Source organism: Notolepis coatsorum (assembly GCF_963971535.1).
Source record: "Notolepis coatsorum genome assembly, chromosome: 1".
NCBI lineage: Eukaryota > Metazoa > Chordata > Actinopteri > Aulopiformes > Paralepididae > Notolepis > Notolepis coatsorum.
The window spans coordinates 189,002,694-189,022,010 of record NC_140165.1 but is presented as its reverse complement, the minus strand read 5'-3'; the positions used below and the strand labels follow the sequence as shown (position 1 = coordinate 189,022,010).

General features: G+C 42.3%; 1 protein-coding gene across 4 annotated transcripts in view; it reads left to right on the top strand.

Moving 5' to 3' along the window:
- Nucleotides 1-19,317, top strand: part of dcun1d5 (DCN1, defective in cullin neddylation 1, domain containing 5) — an 83,124-nt gene that overhangs the window by 31,708 nt on the left and 32,099 nt on the right. For 3 of the 4 annotated variants that reach the window (XM_084317476.1, XM_084317477.1, XM_084317478.1), the window contains exons 2-7: nt 4,769-4,877; nt 5,326-5,491; nt 6,804-6,895; nt 7,844-7,952; nt 8,531-8,635; nt 9,333-9,435. In XM_084317476.1, coding sequence (XP_084173602.1) covers nt 4,807-4,877; nt 5,326-5,491; nt 6,804-6,895; nt 7,844-7,952; nt 8,531-8,635; nt 9,333-9,435 — 646 coding nt within the window. In that variant the 5' untranslated portion in view covers nt 4,769-4,806. The remainder of the gene's footprint in view (nt 1-4,768; nt 4,878-5,325; nt 5,492-6,803; nt 6,896-7,843; nt 7,953-8,530; nt 8,636-9,332; nt 9,436-19,317) is intronic. The other variant, XM_084317479.1, reaches the window with a different exon arrangement.

The window sequence follows — 19,317 nt, the reverse complement described above, 5'->3', positions numbered from 1 at the left end:
TTATTAGCTTAGCACCCTATATTTTGCGTTCCAGGAAATACCCCAGAACATTCTGCTATAACGTTCATATTCAAGACGCTATAAAATGGGAACGTATTGATGAGAAAAATATTTATTTAAGGCATATTGAAGGGACGGTTTACTTTATAGTGTCAATTGACAATGAGAATGGACAGATAGCAATAATATAAAGTATAGATTTAGCTCTACAAACAGCCTCACGCACAATTAAAGGTTGTTTTGAAATGCTGGCCGTATAGAGTGGGCCCTGTCTAATCCCAATGGCCCCGAATGTGTTAAAGCTGAGTCAATGTTGATGGTTTTGTTGAGAATGAAAGCACATCTGTCTTTGAGAGAGAGGAGCAGGGTTGAGAGGTGAGAGAGAGGAGAGTCATCATATATTAAATATGGATCAGTGTGTAATAGGGCTGACCCCTATTAGTCGACTAATCGGTCGAAAGGAGCCGTAGTCGACTAATCAACCTCTTAGTAGAATAGTAAAAAGAAATAAAAATTATAATAATAAAAAAAAAAATTATCATTCTTTCCAAAAGAAAAGAGGTCTAGAAGCGGGGCTAACGCTAATGGCACGCATACCAGAGCTGCGGGCGAGCTGCTACCATTCTGAGAGCTTAACGTTAGCACTAGAGCTGCGAGCGAGCTGCTACCATTCTGAGAGCTTAACGTTAGCACTAGAGCTGCGGGCGAACTGCTACCATTCTGAGAGCTTAACGTTAGCACTAGAGCTCCGGGCGAACTGCTACCATTCTGAGAGCTTAACGTTAGCACTAGATGCTGCGGGCGAGCTGCTACCATTCTGAGAGCTTAATGTTAGCACTAGATTGCTGCGGGCTAACTGCTACCATTCTGAGAGCTTAACGTTAGCACTAGATTGCTGCGGGCGAACTGGCCATCTCCGTGATTTGTTTACTTGGTAACACGGGTTGCCACCCCCCCGCTGATGATAATGAAAGTCATAACGTCATATACCGTATACCGGGGTATTAGGTAATCAAGGTATAACGGTATGAAAAGTCATACCGCCCAAGCCTAATCAGGGCACTATTCCCCGTACCTGGTTCAACTAAGTCGATCAAAAGTCCCATTATCCAGATTCAATTAACCCGATGTTTGAATCTGCGCTTTCCCTGTTCCTCGAACGCTGATTCAGTCTCGTTAATTCGAACCAGACTTGATACTCAGGATAATTGCGCGCGGCCGCCTCAGTTGAAAAGACAGCAGATGTCGATCGCAGAAATCCTGATTTTCTAACGCCATTGATTGATTGATTTAAAACTTTATTAAAAGATTGCAGAATGGGTACAGTACGGCTCAATAGCCTCGCCGACAAGTTAGATGCATAATCTATAGGCTAATTTTAAATCCCTCATTACCCCAATCAATCAGATTATATTTCTTTAAATGTGCCTGCTGGCAGTAGGTAATGGATTGAATAATCGAATGAGATCTTGCTAGCGGAAATAATTAGTTAAACTCGTTCAGAATAAGTAGATACAAACAAGCCCAAATAGTATCTAATTGATACGAATTAATAGATACTTATGAGGATATCTGTACTGTATGCGCTCGGCTTAGGTATCATGTACTTTATATATAAATTAGGGATGCTCGATATTGTTTTTTTTACCGATACCGATATTGTCCAACTCTTAATTTCCGATACCGATATCAACCGATACCGATGTATGCAGGGTCGTCGTCGTCGTCGTCCCCCCCCCCCCCGTCCCCCCCCCCCCCAAAAACGGAATAATTTCAGTTAATTAACATTACATATCTCTTGTCGTGTAATTAACACAACATTATGCATACTTTGACAATAAATAAAATAATAATTTGTTCTTACTTGCTTGCCTGGGTAAATAAAGGTTAAATAAATGTAAAAAAATATAATTCTAAAATCAAATTTTTATGCCAATATCGGCCGATAATATCGGACATCCCTAATATAAATACATGGTTCCCAAACTTTTCAAGGCTCGACCCCCGAAATAAGAGGCTTGGAGGGAGCTACAGTTTCACTATTAATCAGGGTTTAATCTGTTTCGGACATCATCCATACATGCATTGAATTGATTAACCTTTGGTTTATACCAGTGACACCAGTCATGTTAACACTTTGAGAGCCAGCCGTGTTTTCCTTTTTACCCCCTTGAATGCCCAAATCCACTCCAATGTTAACGTTAATATCGCCTAATCTATGTTTTGCATAGTTATGGCTATGTGTCTAATCTGCCCGTCGCTTATCAAATACTCATTTTCCAGTTAACATTGTCAAAGCAGATTGTTTTTTTATCGCTTCATTTCAGTTTGATAGCATTTTGAAAATCACTCGTTTTCGCGGAAAAAACAACACATTCTATGATAATCGTCTTTTACTGGAATATTCTAGAACGTTGTCATTTGTCTGCCTATTTATGAATCGTTTTCAAATAAACGCTAGATAATCGATAGTATATGTGTGCGCACGCACGCTCGTGCCGCCCGCACGCTGATAATCGCTGCTCTTATTTCCTGATGGCTTTTACAGTCAAAACAGCCATATCACATATAGGGGAAACGCTTATATATCCATGAAAACGAGTCTGATTATCCTAAGACTGATAACATAGATTCCTTACCTGAGATCAGATGGTATCCAAATGGTTTATTCCAATTTCCGATTGCCATTCGAAAAAATCGCTCATTTGATTGATCCATCGTGTATACAGTAAAAAACATATTCGCCGCGGCACCACGGCTCCAGAATGAACTCTGGTAGACCCCGGTTACATCAGTGAGAAGTAAAATGTGGAGTCAGAAATCCTTTCTCCCATTCACTTTCATTGAGTCCAATCCAAAAGGGTGATTTACCATCTGGGAGACGATAGGGGGCGCTTTTTTCACATCTGAGCGCCTGGGGTGACTGGATCTCCAACGGTAGGCTCGCTTGATGCAATATGATTTCAGATCGCTAATAAAAAAACTGAGTATTCTTGTGATGGGCATTCAACCCGCGGGGGGTAAACCCGAGAAATCTCGGGCGTGGCATCCAAAGTGTTAATCACCTTCTTGTTCATCATCCGATAACCCTAACCGTGCTTGAACAGATAAATGCATTTTCTCAAATGCATTCATCAAAACGTCAAAGGCTTGCAATTGCTCATTAATTTTCTCAAGTCACGTCCACATCATCAAATCAAACAGCGTATCTCCTCAAACATTTTAATCCCAGTTACAATATCACAATAACGTGTGAGTGACAGTGACAATTCAATAATCCACATATTCAGATTTGTCGTAATTCATATCCACAATCAACGCATGAAGACTTCAATTTATCCTTGAATGAAACAAAATCCAGGCGCTCCGTTAAACATCCACAGTGGAGAATATGAAAGGAATCGGAGCCAAACGAGCGATAGGTTTCATTCATTAAAAACATCCCGCGGGATTCACATTTGCAATGCTGCGCGTTATTAAAATAACCACATAATGTGTATATCGCACCTCGCGAGCGCCGTATATAACATGCATTATTTAGGACAAACTAAATTTAGTATCAGCATTTTAGGTCTATTATTTTACATTTCAAAAGCCCCCTCTAGAAAAACGAAGCACAAAAACATAATTCAGAATGCTGAAAATGATCCGGCTAAGGTACGAGGAACAGGGCCCAGATATCATTCTCCCGTGATTTTATTTTACTATAGTTTGAAAGTATAGGCGGACTATTCCTCGGTTACATTGGTGGCAGCTGTGGGATTGTTTCCTGCATTAGTGTCCAGTGTGAGAAGTAAAGGGAATGCGAGAATCAATTAGAGATGATTTGACAGCTAGCTAGTTGCTAATGCTAACAGTAACGTAGCAGTTAGTTTCAAACTAGTCTCCTCGTCTTTCACTTTCAACAATACATTCTGCCAAGTCCAAGCCCACTGTATACAAGACCACCGAGACCCTGTTGCCCCGCCATTGTTCCATTAAACCCATGCCGTGTGCAGTTACTGCTATCTAGAATGCTGAACAAATAACGTGAGTGAGGAAATTAATCAAAGTCCTTGCGCTGCACACAGGAAATGGAAATACTGCACTAATAATAACATGAAGTATTTTTGTCTCGTCTTAAAATGAAGAGAGATTTCGGCAAGATCATATTTTGTAAACCAAATTGTGTTGTCGTTTGTAGTCAACAACATTGCATTCATTATTTAGTCACGTTATAGTGTCACATGATCTACATTAACGTGACGTCTCGTCGTCAGGGGAAAAAGCTTCGTTGACGACCATATTTGGTCATCATTTTCGCTGACTAAATTAACACTGCTAGTCAGCATATACCTTTTCCTTTCTAAAGATACTGGATGGACAGTAGCCTATTGATTGTATAATAGCTTATTATTTATTATAAGTAATGGTTATATATATTAACTTTGATCGATGGACACGTGATTTTGTTGGAAGACCATTAAACACAATGTTAAGGGTTTATTGCAATAACAATACAATTCGGACAAGAGATTGTTTTGTTTATTATTATTTTTTATTTAATTTCATTCACGGCAAATGATCTTTGTCTTCTCTTTTTTTTTTACATTATTTCTTTTATTGCTATTTTATTGTTTGAAATAAACTATTCATTCATTCATTGAATATTGAACATCCGTTTCACAGCCCTAATACATGTACAGCTAACGTGTGGTTGATAATTGGTGTATAAGGTCCACTGTGGCTGGAGTCTCCTAACGACGTGTTTGTTCTTTCTGTGTTTCAGCTCCAGTCCAGAACCAGCAGCCTAGTCCAGCCTCAGAGATGCCTGTTAAGAAGAAGAGAAAGTCCTCGGGGTCAGACGACCATGGGCTCCGCAAGAATAAAATCACCAGGTAAACTGTCTGTCTCTCACTGACTCTCTCACTCACTCTGTCTGTCTGTGTCTCTCACCTTGTCGGTCTGTCTCTCACTCTGTCCGTCTGTCTCTCACTCTGTCTGTCTGTCTGTCTCTCACCTTGTCTGTCTGTCTCTCACTCACTCTATATTTATAAATAGTTTGGGAAATCTAATTGTGGTGGTCTGGTATTGTGGCTACACCAGAACTAGCAACAGCAGTAAAGTGAATGGTGCAGTATGTACAGTATGAACAATATGAAAACTATTGTGGTGGGTCTGTACGATTTTATGGTGGGTCTGTCTGATATCGTGGTGTTTCAGTATTTACTGTCATTGAAGTTTTTTCTATTGTTGAAGCAGACTGTATGTTATTGTGTTGTATGTACCAACCTGGTTGTCTATTGAACTCAAAGTTCATCATTCAGTTGTTTGTGTTTGTTTCAGTTTCTGTAGGCCTCAGATCCATGGGGGCAGGTTACTGAGTGGAGAGGAACAGTTCTCCAGTAAGAAGTGCCTGGCCTGGTTCTACGAGTATGCTGGGCCAGATGAGGTGGTCGGGCCCGACGACATGGAGAAGTTCTGTGAAGACATCGGAGTGGAACCGGAGAACGTGAGTTATTGTCAGTGCTGCAGAACGCGAGAACAGAACAGCAGGTCTCTTGTTATTTTGACATTGCAGCATTTAAGCCCATCCTCCTCCCCCCAGAAGCCTATGTTTACGGTTTGAGGATTTGAAAAAAAGTATTCTACACAGGTGTGGAAGAGCTGCCACATTCCCTGTCTGACATTGCTCAAGGAATCTATAAAGAGCTGGTGAATCAGGATGAATCTATAAAGAGCAGGTGAATCTGGATGAATCTATAAAGAGCAGGTTAATCTATAAAGAGCTGGTGAATCAGGATGAATCTATAAAGAGCAGGTGAATCTGTATGAATCTATAAAGAGCAGATTAATCTATAAAGAGCTGGTGAATAATGATGAATCTATAAAGAGCAGGTGAATCTGGATGAATCTATAAAGAGCAGATTAATCTATAAAGAGCTGGTGAATCAGGATGAATCTATAAAGAGCAGGTGAATCGGGGTGAATATAAAGAGCAGATTAATCTAAAAAGAGTCTGTGAATCAGGATGCTTATTACATGGCTAACTTACTAACAATATACCTAATTCATTTTACACCATCGACGAGACGAGATCAAATGCAGACGCAGTTCTGTTCTGTCGCTCCGCGCTGTCATCGCCGGCAGCCGGCAGGTGTGTCTGATTGCACTAATGCAGTGTGTGTCAGTGGGCTTGATTGCGAACAGCTGCGAACAGCGGTCATTATTGCTCGGCAGAGGTCCGTTATCGAGTAATAACGGACCTCTGCAGAGCGCTATTGACCAATCACAATCAAGCATTTCGGCGAATGTTAAAACGCCATGTAATAATCAGGATTAATCTATAAAGAGCAGGTGAATCAGGATGAATCTATAAGGAGCAGGTGAATCTAAAGAGCAGGGGAATCGAGATGAACCTAAAGAGCAAGTGAATCAGGATCAATCTATAAAGAGCAGGTGAACCTAAAGAGCAAGTGAATTAGGATGAATCTATAAAGAGCAGGTGAACCTAAAGAGCAAGTGAATCAGGATGCATCTATAAGGAGCAGGTGAACCTATAAAGAGCAGGTGAATCAGGATGAATCTATAAAGAGCGGGTGAACCTAAAGAGCAAGTGAATTAGGATCATCCATCTATAAGGAGCAGGTGATGAAGAGCAGGTGAATCAGGATGAATCTATAAAGAGCGGGTGAATCAGGATGCATCTAAAGAATGGGTGAATCTATAAAGAGCAGGTGAATGGGGTAGGGTCAGAAAATCACCATGAACTGTATCTTGTAATTTTGATCTGTTCTAATGAAGATGTCTTCTGTCTCTCCTAGATTATTATGTTGGTTTTAGCCTGGAAATTAGAAGCACCAAATATGGGATTTTTTACTAAGGAGGAGTGGCTAAGGGGAATGACTCTACTACAGTAAGTACACAACAGTTTGACAATAGATTAACACATAGTAACAGTTTGACTATAGATTAACACTTAGTAACAGTTTGAGTAACAGTTTGACTAGATTAACACATAGTAACAGTTTGACTATAGATTAACTAGGGGTGGGACGATACATCGATCCAGATCGATACATCGATGTAATTATCAACAATCGAATCGGATCGATGCGATGTAATAAGATCGATTCATATCGATACTCTTATTTTGAAAATCCTGTGGCGAGTCTCATAACTGATTGTGTTAAATGGGCATATGATATCATCTCATATCGATCGCAGGCACCTGAATCTAATCGTATCGTATTGTATCGTGAGAGACTTTGTGATATCGGCAAATATCGTATCGTTGTCCAAAGAATCGATATCGTATCGTATCATGATGAAACTGGTGATTCCCACCCCTAAGATTAACACTAACAGTTTGACTATAGATTAACACTCTTAGTAACAGTTTGACAATAGATTAACACATAGTAACAGTTTGACTATAGATTAACACATAGTAACAGTTTGACTATAGATTAACACTAACAGTTTGACTATAGATTAACATTTAGTAACAGTTTGACTATAGATTAACACTTATTAACAGTTTGACAATAGATTAACAGTTTAACTATCATATTGATGGTTTTATTCAAAACCCTTGATTATCCAATTAACATTGCACATTCTCTATAACACTGCTGCTATTTCTATTATCTTTTACATACACATTTTATATATATTGTACAGTATTGTAAAATGGTTTGTGGATCCGTACCACTGTACCTCCTACTATAAGGAATAATTATTATTATAGAGCCGTTTGTTACAATACTATGCCAGTACACTGGTGAGACAGGTGGTTGAGACTACAGTATATGTACACATGGCAGTGTTTGTGACTAGTTTGTCTGACTGGCACCACCTACAGGTGTGACTGTACAGAAAGATTACAGAGCAAGCTGGACTACCTCCGCTGTCAGCTCAACGACTCTGCAACCTTCAAGAATATCTACCGATACGCTTTTGACTTCTCCAGGGTACGTATGTTCTTTAAGTTCAACTTTTAGGGTCCAGCTACATTGATCCATCACAAAACTGCGATAAAACAAATGGAAGGAATTGCTGTCCGTTGGTTTGTTGTTAATTAGGGGCGACAGTGGCTCAGGAGGTAGAGCAGTCGTCTGGTAATCCGGAGGTTCATGGTTCGATTCCCGCTCCTAGCGGGCAGCGTGTCGAGGTGTCCTTGAGCAAGACACTTAATCCGCAACTGCTCCTGATGAGCAGGTTGGCACCTTGCATGGTTGCCTTTGTCGTCGGTGTGTGAATGTGTGAGTGAATGGTTAATGAATGCACCATTTTTACCATTTAGCTGACGTTAATTCGCATTTGCAGAACATTTGCATTTGCAAAACAACTTTGCTAATCATCCGTGACATATCCGTTGGTTCCAAAAGTTCAACTTTTCTGTCCATCAAATGGACATATCATCAACCCTGTCCAACAAACGGATAATCCTCATTGAAAGATAAACATAGACGGACGGACGCAACAGATCAATGTAGCCCTTAACCGTCATAAACGCAGAGAACACGGAACACTCTTTCTCTCTCTCTAGGATAAGGACCAGAGGAGTCTGGACATGGACACAGCTAAGACCATGTTGGCACTGCTGCTTGGGAGGACGTGGTCTCTTTTCCCTGTGTTTCATCAGTTCCTAGAGGTAACTGTCCCTCTAAAGTATCAGCCTGTGTGTCATCAGTTCCTAGAGGTAACTGTCCCTCTAAAGTATCAGCCTGTGTGTCATCAGTTCCTAGAGGTAACTGTCCCTCTAAAGTATCAGCCTGTGTGTCATCAGTTCCTAGAGGTAACTGTCCCTCTAAAGTATCAGCCTGTGTGTCATCAGTTCCTAGAGGTAACTGTCCCTCTAAAGTATCAGCCTGTGTGTCATCAGTTCCTAGAGGTAACTGTCCCTCTAAAGTATCAGCCTGTGTGTCATCAGTTCCTAGAGGTAACTGTCCCTCTAAAGTATCAGCCTGTGTGTCATCAGTTCCTAGAGGTAACTGTCCCTCTAAAGTATCAGCCTGTGTGTCATCAGTTCCTAGAGGTAACTGTCCCTCTAAAGTATCAGCCTGTGTGTCATCAGTTCCTAGAGGTAACTGTCCCTCTAAAGTATCAGCCTGTGTGTCATCAGTTCCTAGAGGTAACTGTCCCTCTAAAGTATCAGCCTGTGTGTCATCAGTTCCTAGAGGTAACTGTCCCTCTAAAGTATCAGCCTGTGTGTCATCAGTTCCTAGAGGTAACTGTCCCTCTAAAGTATCAGCCTGTGTTTCATCAGTTCCTAGAGGTAACGGTCTCTCTCTGTGTCTCTCTCTCTCTCTCTGTCTCCATGTCTCTGTGTGTCTCTATGTCTCTCACAGCAGTCTAAGTACAGGGTAATGAATAAAGATCAGTGGTACAACGTGTTAGAGTTCAGCAGGACAGTCAGCACAGACCTGAGTAACTATGATGAAGACGGAGCCTGTGAGTATAAACACACACTAACACACACACACACATATACACACACACATACACAACTTTTTGTTGGTTTTAGTCGAAATTAAATAAAGTGGTGGTATTCAGTTTTTCTATTCCTGGGAAAATGCTTGACATGTCGGATGCTTGACATTATTTAAAGGATTTAGGTTTCATATTGATAAAATGACTAGTTGTTAGGAATATGAACTACACAGTTTTATAAATGACTAGTTGTTAGGGAAATGAACAACCCAGTTTTATAAATGACTAGTTGTTAGGGATATGAACAACCTAGTTTTATAAATGACTAGTTGTTAGGGATATGAACAACCCAGTTTTATAAATCACTAGTTGTTAGGCAGGGAAATTAACGTCCCAGTTTTATAAATCACTAGTTGTTAGGGATGTGAACGACCCAGTTTTATAAATCACTAGTTGTTAGGGATGTGAACGATCCAGTTTTATAAATCACTAGTTGTTAGGGATGTGAACAATCCAGTTTTAAAAATCACTAGTTGTTAGGGAAATTACCGACCCAGTTTTATAAATCACTAGTTATTAGGGATGTGAACTACCGTACTTTTCGCACTATAAGCCGCACCTGCCTATAAGCCGCAGCAGCTAAATTGAATGGTGTGTACATATATAAGCCGCACTGGACTATAAGCCGCATGTGTTTTAATGTTTAATTACCATATGTAAGGAGTGGACCCTGTGGCTTAATTTGACTCAACACGGGAAACCTCACCCTCCCCGGACACGGAAAGGATTGACAGATTGATTGCTCTTTCTCGATTCTGTGGGTGGTGGTGCATGGCCGTTCTTATATTGAGCTTTAAGTTCCCACCTCTACAGAGAATGACTCCCACCTCTACAGAGAATGACTCCCATTGGGACACGATACTGTCGGACAAATAACAAGAATTAACTCATTTGTATTAAGTTTAGCAAATAAGGGAACAGATAAATAACATTTCAATGCAGTAAAAAAAGCAATATTTCGATTTTCGGGTTTTGTCCACATATAAGCCGCACCGTTATATAAGCCGCAGGGTCGAAAAATGGGGAAAAACGCGGCGGCTTATAGTCCGAAAAGTACGGTACACAGTTTTATAAATGACTAGTTGTTAGGGATGTGAACGATCCAGTTTTATAAATCACTAGTTGTTAGGGATGTGAACGACCCAGTTTTATAAATCACTAGTTGTTAGGGATGTGAATGCCCCAGTTTTATAAATCACTAGTTGTTAGGGATGTGAACTACACAATCTTTTCACTAGACAACTTGTGTGAGGCATCTGCCGACAAGTCTATTGTTTTTTTGTGATTTTTATTTTTATTTACGTAGCCCTTAAAACACTACTAGTTCAGATGGAAACATAGGTCCACGCGCATTGGGTCCCATGGGGTTTATTTTTATCCCTTTATTACACCTATCCTGAACCAGAACCTAAAAAAGAAAACAGCATAACTTATAGAGACAAATTAAAACATTTTCCCAAACAAGTTTGACCCAAGGAATTCAGTACCATATTCTTCAGATAAAACACATCTTGATTCTATTTCAGGACAGAAAAAGCAAAAAAAACGCTGAAAAAGATATATCATCTCTATTCTTTTCCCTCTTTTTACTAAAATGTAGTGCATTGGACCAGATAGATTTTAGGTTAATATTGGAAATAATATTTTAATACAGATTTTCTCCATGCTGTTATGCCCTAAATATTAGTTTTGCATAAACATTTCTATAGAGACTAATGAACACATTTTCCCATACAATTTTGAATTCAGTGATTTATTTATTGGTTGAAACTAAGTTCTATTTCAGTACAAAAACATGTTTTATGTTTTCATATAGGCACTGGATATCATGGACTGGATATCTTCTTTGTTGGCACAACATTCAAATATTTTTTTGTATTTGTATTTTGTGCCCTAAACTCAGTGCCATAGTCACTCAGTTTCAGTAACTACAGTATATAACCAGACCTGCAAACCTGAAAAAGAGGTGAAAAAGGTGACCTGTTTGTAAACCAAACCATGTAGGGGTGTGTCTGGGACATTGTCCCCCAGAAGAAAATCGTTGTGATTTTAAGCGTCTCAAAATTTACCTGGGGGCCGCTGGAGGTAGAGTCTGGGTGAGGCTGGGCCGCATCAAATATTAAGATTTTTTTTTTTTTTTTTTTTTTTTGCAAAATCAACTCTGCCTCTCTTTGTTAACTACAACAAGCAATGCTGTTTGTTATTTAAGATGAGGTCGGACTCGGCACTGACAGATTTGTGTTTATTGTGCTGCTTTTATAAAGCCTCAAATGACTGCTTACATGCTTTCATGAAAGCAAAGTGTTTTGTTTGTCTAAGATTTAAAAAGGTTTAAACTTTACAGCACTGACGAAGTTGAACAAAGTGCTGTACAAGTCCCACAACATAAAAAAAAAAGAATACATTTAAAAAAAAAATAAACTTTGATGTCAAGTAGGGGGCCGCAAAATACCATCCAGCGGGCCGTGAGTTTGAGACCCCCGATTGTAAACGAAGCACTCAGAGAACAAAATAAAGGGAAAAGACAACATTTATTTCAGGCAAAAATTATTGGCACCCTTGATAACAAGCAAAAAAGATTAGTTATATTTTCTGCTCCCAAATATTTGAAAATTACATTATTTTATTCTAATACAATTACTTACTTATAGGGATGTTCAATATTGGCTTTTTTACCTATACCGATATTGTCCAACTCTCTCACTCTCTCAGGGCCTCTTTAGGGGGTCTTTATTCGGCATGCAACGAACTGGACATGCAATTGGAGCGGCACACACACACCGGGATACACATTTACACACATGCATTGTCTTTTTCTCAGTCGCCGATGCGATTGAGTCTCTGCACTTGACCCATCCCGTCGTCCTTCCCCCCATGGGCAGCCGGGAGCAGATAGGGCGTCAACGTGAGCCGCGCCCCGGGGACCAATCCAAGTGCTCCTGCCCGTCTTCGTCAAGGACGCCACAGCGTTAGCGATCTGTTGTTGTGCATGTTTTTCCATTGGGTTTATCTTATCGGGGGGGAAACCCTTGCGAGCACGGGGAGAACATGCAAACTCCACACAGAAAGGCCTGGGAGATCACCCACCTGGGTACCTGGCATCATGGAAACCTGGTCCCCAAGCAGGAATCGAACCCTGGACCTTCTTGCTGTGAGGCGACAGTGTTAACCACTACACATTGTCCGCCATGCATTGTACCCATCCTTGGGCCCAGTCTGCCAGTGCTGTAACCCTATGGAGATGTTTACCTTCTTTGCAGGGCTATAACTTTTTAAATATTATAGCTATATCGACATTACTATGGCCCATTCAACATCGGGTATCTATCGTTCCAGATGTGGGAACGTTATATTTTTTCATTCATACATTGTCGTATTAATACCGTCGTGAATATAAGTATGTTTTTAAGGTTTTCTGCAGTAATTCCTAAAACGCGAGTTATAGGCCCTGACGCATATGATAGATTATCGATTGGTGTTTCTTTCCTATACACGCTATATTAAAAAATTCAAATGTATATGATCGGTATACATTATGCTTCATCATGCGTGAAGGAAAGGGGGGTGGTCGTTTATAATTCCTTGATCGTCAGTAGCGTCTTTTTTTACTATGGGTTGATACGTTGATCAGATGGATTGCCGTGAAATGAATAAACAATCGGGCTGAAAATAACGTTAAATTCCTCTTACCGTTTGCCAATGAGACTGGAGGAAAAATATTCCAATTATTTGACGTTGATCTGCTAGATCCATTTCCCGTTTGTATGACGCAATAAACGCCGAAATCATATTGATTATTGCGTTTCGAAAGCGATCCCAATGCACTCAAGTGTGTATCTAGATCCACGCTACAAGATATTACTGCCGGAGGAATTTCCTTGATGCACAGAGCGCCACTTCCGGTTTGTCTTGGAGTGTAACTTGCCCGACATCCACCAGGCGGCGGTATTGAGGCGTTGCAATATCAGACAGGGTCCAGCTGCAGCAGCGGAGGGAGGCTGGATGAATTATGAATGCCATGGCGAAAATAATTAAATATTGATCCCAAAAAACGAGTTTATTCGTTGTTGGCGCACAACGCATGGCGGGCAATAACGAGTATACTCGTTTTTGGCGGACAAAGTGTTAATTTTCTATATCAACCGATACCGATATATGGAGGGTAGCCCTGCAAAGAAGGTGAGCCACTCCATAGGGTTACAGCACTGGCAGAGAGTGGTAAAGATGGGCATACTGCGTGGCACCCAATGTGTTAAAGGTGACATGCATTATAAATGTCTTTTTTCAGTGTCTAGCATTGTATTATAGTAATAGGAGTTAGTATCAATGTGTCTGTGTCTCTAAATACCATATTGGCGGATTGCCGTCATTCAGGTCATTCATTTCCTGCTCCATTTAATCAGGTCGTTCTGATTTGACTCGCATGGTGACGTCACGTGGCGAGGATGCAGAGGATAGTGATCCGATTGGCTCTGTGGTTGTAGCGCACCAAACGGGGTTTGACAGTGAGCGAGCGAGAGAGAGAGGGAGACTCGGATAGACCCTCGCGACAGAGCACACATACACACACACGCGCGTCGCGTTGTCGTCTCTCGGTCTGTCTCTCTCTCCCCCTCTATCTCTCTCTCGATTCGGGAGCATAACTAACGCCCCGTCTATAGCTGTAGCGCGCGGCACAGTGGAAGACTTCCTCAAACGGGAGAGGGAGAGAGAGAAAGAGAAGGGGACCTGCGTATCTCGTACGCAGCTGTGTGACGGTGCTCTCTCTCTCTCACCTGCTCTCTCGCTCTCTCTCTCTCTCTGTCTGTCTGTCTGCCACTTGCAGACTGTGTGGATGACTGTCACTGAAAGTGCTTATGTGCGGAGCGCAGCCAATAACAGGCTGAAATCTTGAGGCTGGAAAATTGTGCTTTTGAGTACTTGATAAGAAATATAAAACAATGCATTTTTTGGAAAAAAAACGTACAGATGTGTTCAATAGACTCACAGGAATTGTGTAAAGTTGCCCAAATAGTGCTAGGAATAGCAATGCCGGTCCCCTTTAACACTTTCACTGCCCAAGCTTAATTCCTTAATTAGTCCCTTGAATGCCCAGAACCACTTCAATGTTAGCGTTAATATCGCCTAATCTATGTTTTAAATTATGGCTATGTGTCTAATCTGCCCGTCGCTTATCAAAGACTCATTTTCCAGTCAACATTGTCGTAGCGGATTGTTTTTTTATCTGTTCATTTCCGTTTTCTACCATTCTGAAAAGCACTCTGTTTCACGGAAAAAAGAAGAGATTCCCTGATAATCGCCTTTTCCTGGAATATTCTAGAACGTTGTAATTTTTCGGCCTATTTATGAATCGTTTTCAAATAAACGCTAGATTATCGATAGTATAATGTGTATGCATGCACGCTCGTGGCGCACGCTGAAAATCGCTTCTCCTATTTCCTGACGGCGCGCACAGTCAAACAGCCTATCACATAAAAGCTTATATATCCGTGAAAACGGGTCTGATTATCCTTAGACTGGTAACATAGATTCCTTAACTGAGATCAGATGGTATCCAAATGGATTATTCCAATTCCTGATCGCCATTCGAAAAAATCGCTCCTTTTATTGATCGACAGTGTATACTGTAAAACACATATTCCCCGCTGCTCTGAGAGTCCAGCATGAGCATGGTAGATGCCGGTTGCATGAGTGGAGTGCAGGTTTTTTTTTCTCACTCATTTTCATTGAGTTCAATCCAAAAGGGTGAATTACCATCTGGGAGACGATAGGGGGCGCTTCTTTCACATCTGAGCGCCTGATGTAGCTGAATTTCCAACGGTAGACTCGGTTGATGAAATATGATTTCAGATCGCAAAAAAAAATAAGAGAACAAACGAATATTCTCGTGAGTGGGCATTCAACCCGTGGGGGGTAAACACGAGAGAACTCGTGGATGGCATTCAAAGTGTTAAAGGGGACATGCATTATAAATGGCCTTTTCCAGTGTTTAGCATGTTTTCCTAGCAATTGGGGATTATATCAATGTGGTCTGTGTCGTTAATTATCATATTGACTCATCAGTCTAGTCTAGTCTCGAGTTCACGAGATCCTCCCTCACTCAACTAAGCTGTTCTGATTTGACAGTTTTGCTGGCGTGAATATAGCACCGATTTGCATAACTAACGCCCCCTCTATGGTTGACAGCGACAGCAGAGCAAGTGGAAATATCTTCACTTCCTCAAACAGAGCGAGGCAGAGAGCGCATAGTGTAACCCGACACTTCCTCAAACGGGTTTTGACTGCGAGGCAGGGAGCGGACGAGCAAGAGAGAGGGAGGGAGAGAGATGGAGAGAGAGAGGGACCCGTCTTCTCTCACACACACACAGAGTGTTTACACAGGTTGTGTGTAAGTGCTCCGTGTGTCCCTCTGTCTCTCTCTATCTCTCTCCCTCGCAGTCGGGAGCACCAGCAGCATATCACTGTAATATCTTTGCGCATGCTCCCATGCGCACGCCCGTATTCCGATCCGTACAATAATATTCACGGGTATATATTGTCATCTGAAACAAGTTACCAATGCATTGTTCCGTGGGATTATGCCCCCTGCAGCGAAATTAATTAGTATCCCCCTCAGTCTCTCTATCTCTCTCTGTGCCAGTCGCAGACTGTGTGGATGACTGTCACTCAAAGTGCTTATGGGCAGAGCCAGGCCAACACAGCCTGAAATCCAAAGGGAGAAAAATGTGGCTTTTGAGTACTTGATTAGAAATATAAAACAATGAATTTTATAAAAAAAAATTGTATCCTCTCTTTTTCAGATTTGTCTCTGTTTTCTCCCCGTCCCAATTTTAGTCGTTGTGCCAATTCCCCCCTCCCCTAACTGGTTGTTGTGCGCATGTTCTCCTACTGGTCGGTACGCCTGAACCAGTTCCGCAACCGTTCCTATTTCCGGGGTAGGCCTGATTGGCCCCGACAGGCACGTGACCCGCCGCGGCCACGCCCCGCGGCAGCCCCAGGACGCGGCAACGAGGCTGCTGTGGTTCACCGCCGCGTTCCGCCTTCAACGCCGCAGAGTTACCATACGCTATACAATATACTATGCAATGTACTAATATACAATACGGCTCACTTTTCCCACTTCAATGACAGAGCCGCTGTTTAATAATATTGTCGCGACGGAGCTCCGCCGCAACAATATTATTAAACAGCGGCTCTGTCATTGAAGTGGGAAAAGTGAGCCGTATTGTATATTGGTACATTGCATAGTATATTGTATAGCGTATGGTAACTCTGCGGCGTTGAAGGCGGAAAAAGGGAACCCTGAAGTCATCCGCACACTTCCTCCGACACATGCTGCGACAGTCAGTGACTCTTTTTTCACCTGGCAGCGAGGACTCTCATTGGTGAAGTGTAATGTGTGGGAGGTCACGCTGCCTTAATCAATTCCTGCCTACGCTGAGCAAGCGCCCAGACCTGACCTGTAGGCGACGCTGTCCACAACGCCAGATTCCCACCCATGACTTGCCCTCCCCCTAACCCAGCCAAACGAGTTAGTATGACGATCAACCCAAGCCTCAAGCAATGCTGACTCCGGGAGTCACAATGAATTTTTTTGAAGAAAACCTTACAGATGTGTTCAATAGACTCACAGGACTTGTGTAAAGTTGCCCAAATAGTGCTAGGAATAGCAATGCATGTCCCCTTTAAGGTCTCCTTTCTTGGGTATAATAGCAATGAGCCCGTCCTTCCAGTCTGTTGGTACATTTCCTTCTTTCTCTCAGATCCTTTTGATCAGCTGGTGTAGCATGGTGGCTGAGGTTTCAACGTCTGCCTTTAACGTCTGCCTTGTAGGGAGGTCCCATACCCCCCTACAAGGACCACAATGGAAATAAGCTCTGAGCTTTTTTGTGTTCATCCTTGGCAGTATCTCCTGAATGTGCTTTCTGTCACATGTTATTTTTATATTGTCAAATATAAAATATATATATTCTTCATTAAAGCTTCTGCTGGAATGTCATCTGGCCCTGCAGCCTTGCCACGTCGCAATGCATTGATGGCCTTTTTCACCTAATATCTTGTTGGGGGGGCACAGTTGATCTCCAGCATGTGTGCAGCTGGCGGAATCTCCACCTCTTGGACAGGGGGCTCTCTGTTGAGGAGCTCCCTAAAGTGCTCAGTCCACCTTTGACGCTGCTTCCTCTGCTTCTTGCGCCAAGTCTTCGATGTATTTCTGTTTGGCGCTTTTCTTCACCTCCTTGTTTGCTACTTCGTAGTCTCTGTGAGCTGCTCCCTTTTTTGCTCTAGTTTTGCATTTGTTTATCGTGTCTTTTTTTGCCCTCCTCTCCTCTATTCGTTTCAGTGGATATCCAGGGTTTGTGGCTTGTTTTCTTTCTCCCTACCACTTCTAGGCAAGCCTCCTTCCATACGGTTTTCAGGTTGTTCCAGTGCTCTTCCACTGGTTTTTGAGCTTGTTCTTGCAGGGCTTGGAACCTATGTCCTGGAAAAGCTGGATCTTGTACTTTGCTCTGTTGTCAGTGGGGCTGTTACAGCGCTTCAGCTTGAGTTGGAGTTTTGCGGCCAGTAGGTGATGATCTGACCCCACATCAGCCCCCCTCTTCACTCGTACATCCAGGAGGGAACATCTGAACTTCCTGTTTATACATATATGATCTATTTGGTTTTCTGTGGTGTGGTCAGGTGATATCCATGTGGCTTTGTGAACGGGTTTGTGGGGGTAAACTGTCCCTCCTATGACCAGGTTGTAGTCTGCACAGGCGTTTGCAAATCTTTTACCATTTTCATTCATGCTGCCGATTCCATGCTTTCCCATAATCAGTTTGTATCCATTGTTGTTGTTCCCAACCTTTGTCTCCTGGCCTGGAGTAGCTGTTGTAGCTGGTTGTAGAAGTTGTCCTTTATTTCCTCATCTGTGGTGTTGGTGGGTGCATATTGTATCACATGTAGGTTAATTATTTTATGGGTGGTTTTAAATGTTGCAGTGATGATTCTGGAGTTGATGGGCTCCCAACTGATGAGGGCCCTCTGCGCTTCTTTGGAGAGCATGAGTGCCACTCCCCTCCGTGTGTGGTGCTTTCTCATCCGGGGGTCCGGAGAAGATTATGTATTCACCACTGGTCAGTTTGACTTCTCCTGTCTGGAGCCATCTGGTTTCACACAAGCCGAGGATAGAGAGCTTGTATCTTTTCATCTCTTCTGCGATGACTGACGTCTTCCCCGCTGTGTACATGGTCCTGATGTTCCAGGTTGCGATGTTGGTAGACCGCCTAGGGCAGGGGTCGGCAACCTTTACTATCAAAAGAGCCTCCCCCCCCCCCCCCCCCCTCCCACAAAATGTAATTCCTCTGGAGCCGCAAAACCAATTTACCCTTAAAATGAAGATAACGAAGGCGCTCGCCACTAGTGCAGGAGATGCTGGGTTCGAGCCCAGCTCTCGGCATTGCTACCAGCTTGGCTGGTCGCTCATACTAACACAATTGGCAGTGTTAGGGGTGGGAAAGCTGGTGGGTGGGTCCTGGTCGTTGTAAACAGCGACTCCTACAGTTCGGTCGGGGCGCCTGCTCAGCAAGGAAAGGGATCTAACGGGGGTAGTGTGATCCTTCCACACGTCGTTACACCCTCTGTGAGAGTCCGCGCTGCCAGGTGAAAAGAAGCGGTTGATTGGCTACACATGTGTCGGAGGAAGCATGTGATAGCCTCCACTCTCCCAGACCGACCAGGAAGGGGATTGGGAATTGGCATAACGACTAACATTGGGATGGGAGAAAAATGGAGGAAAAAGGAGGGGGGAAAAGATTAAAAAAAAAAGAAAAATTAAGATAACGGCGTATAACATTTTATAGT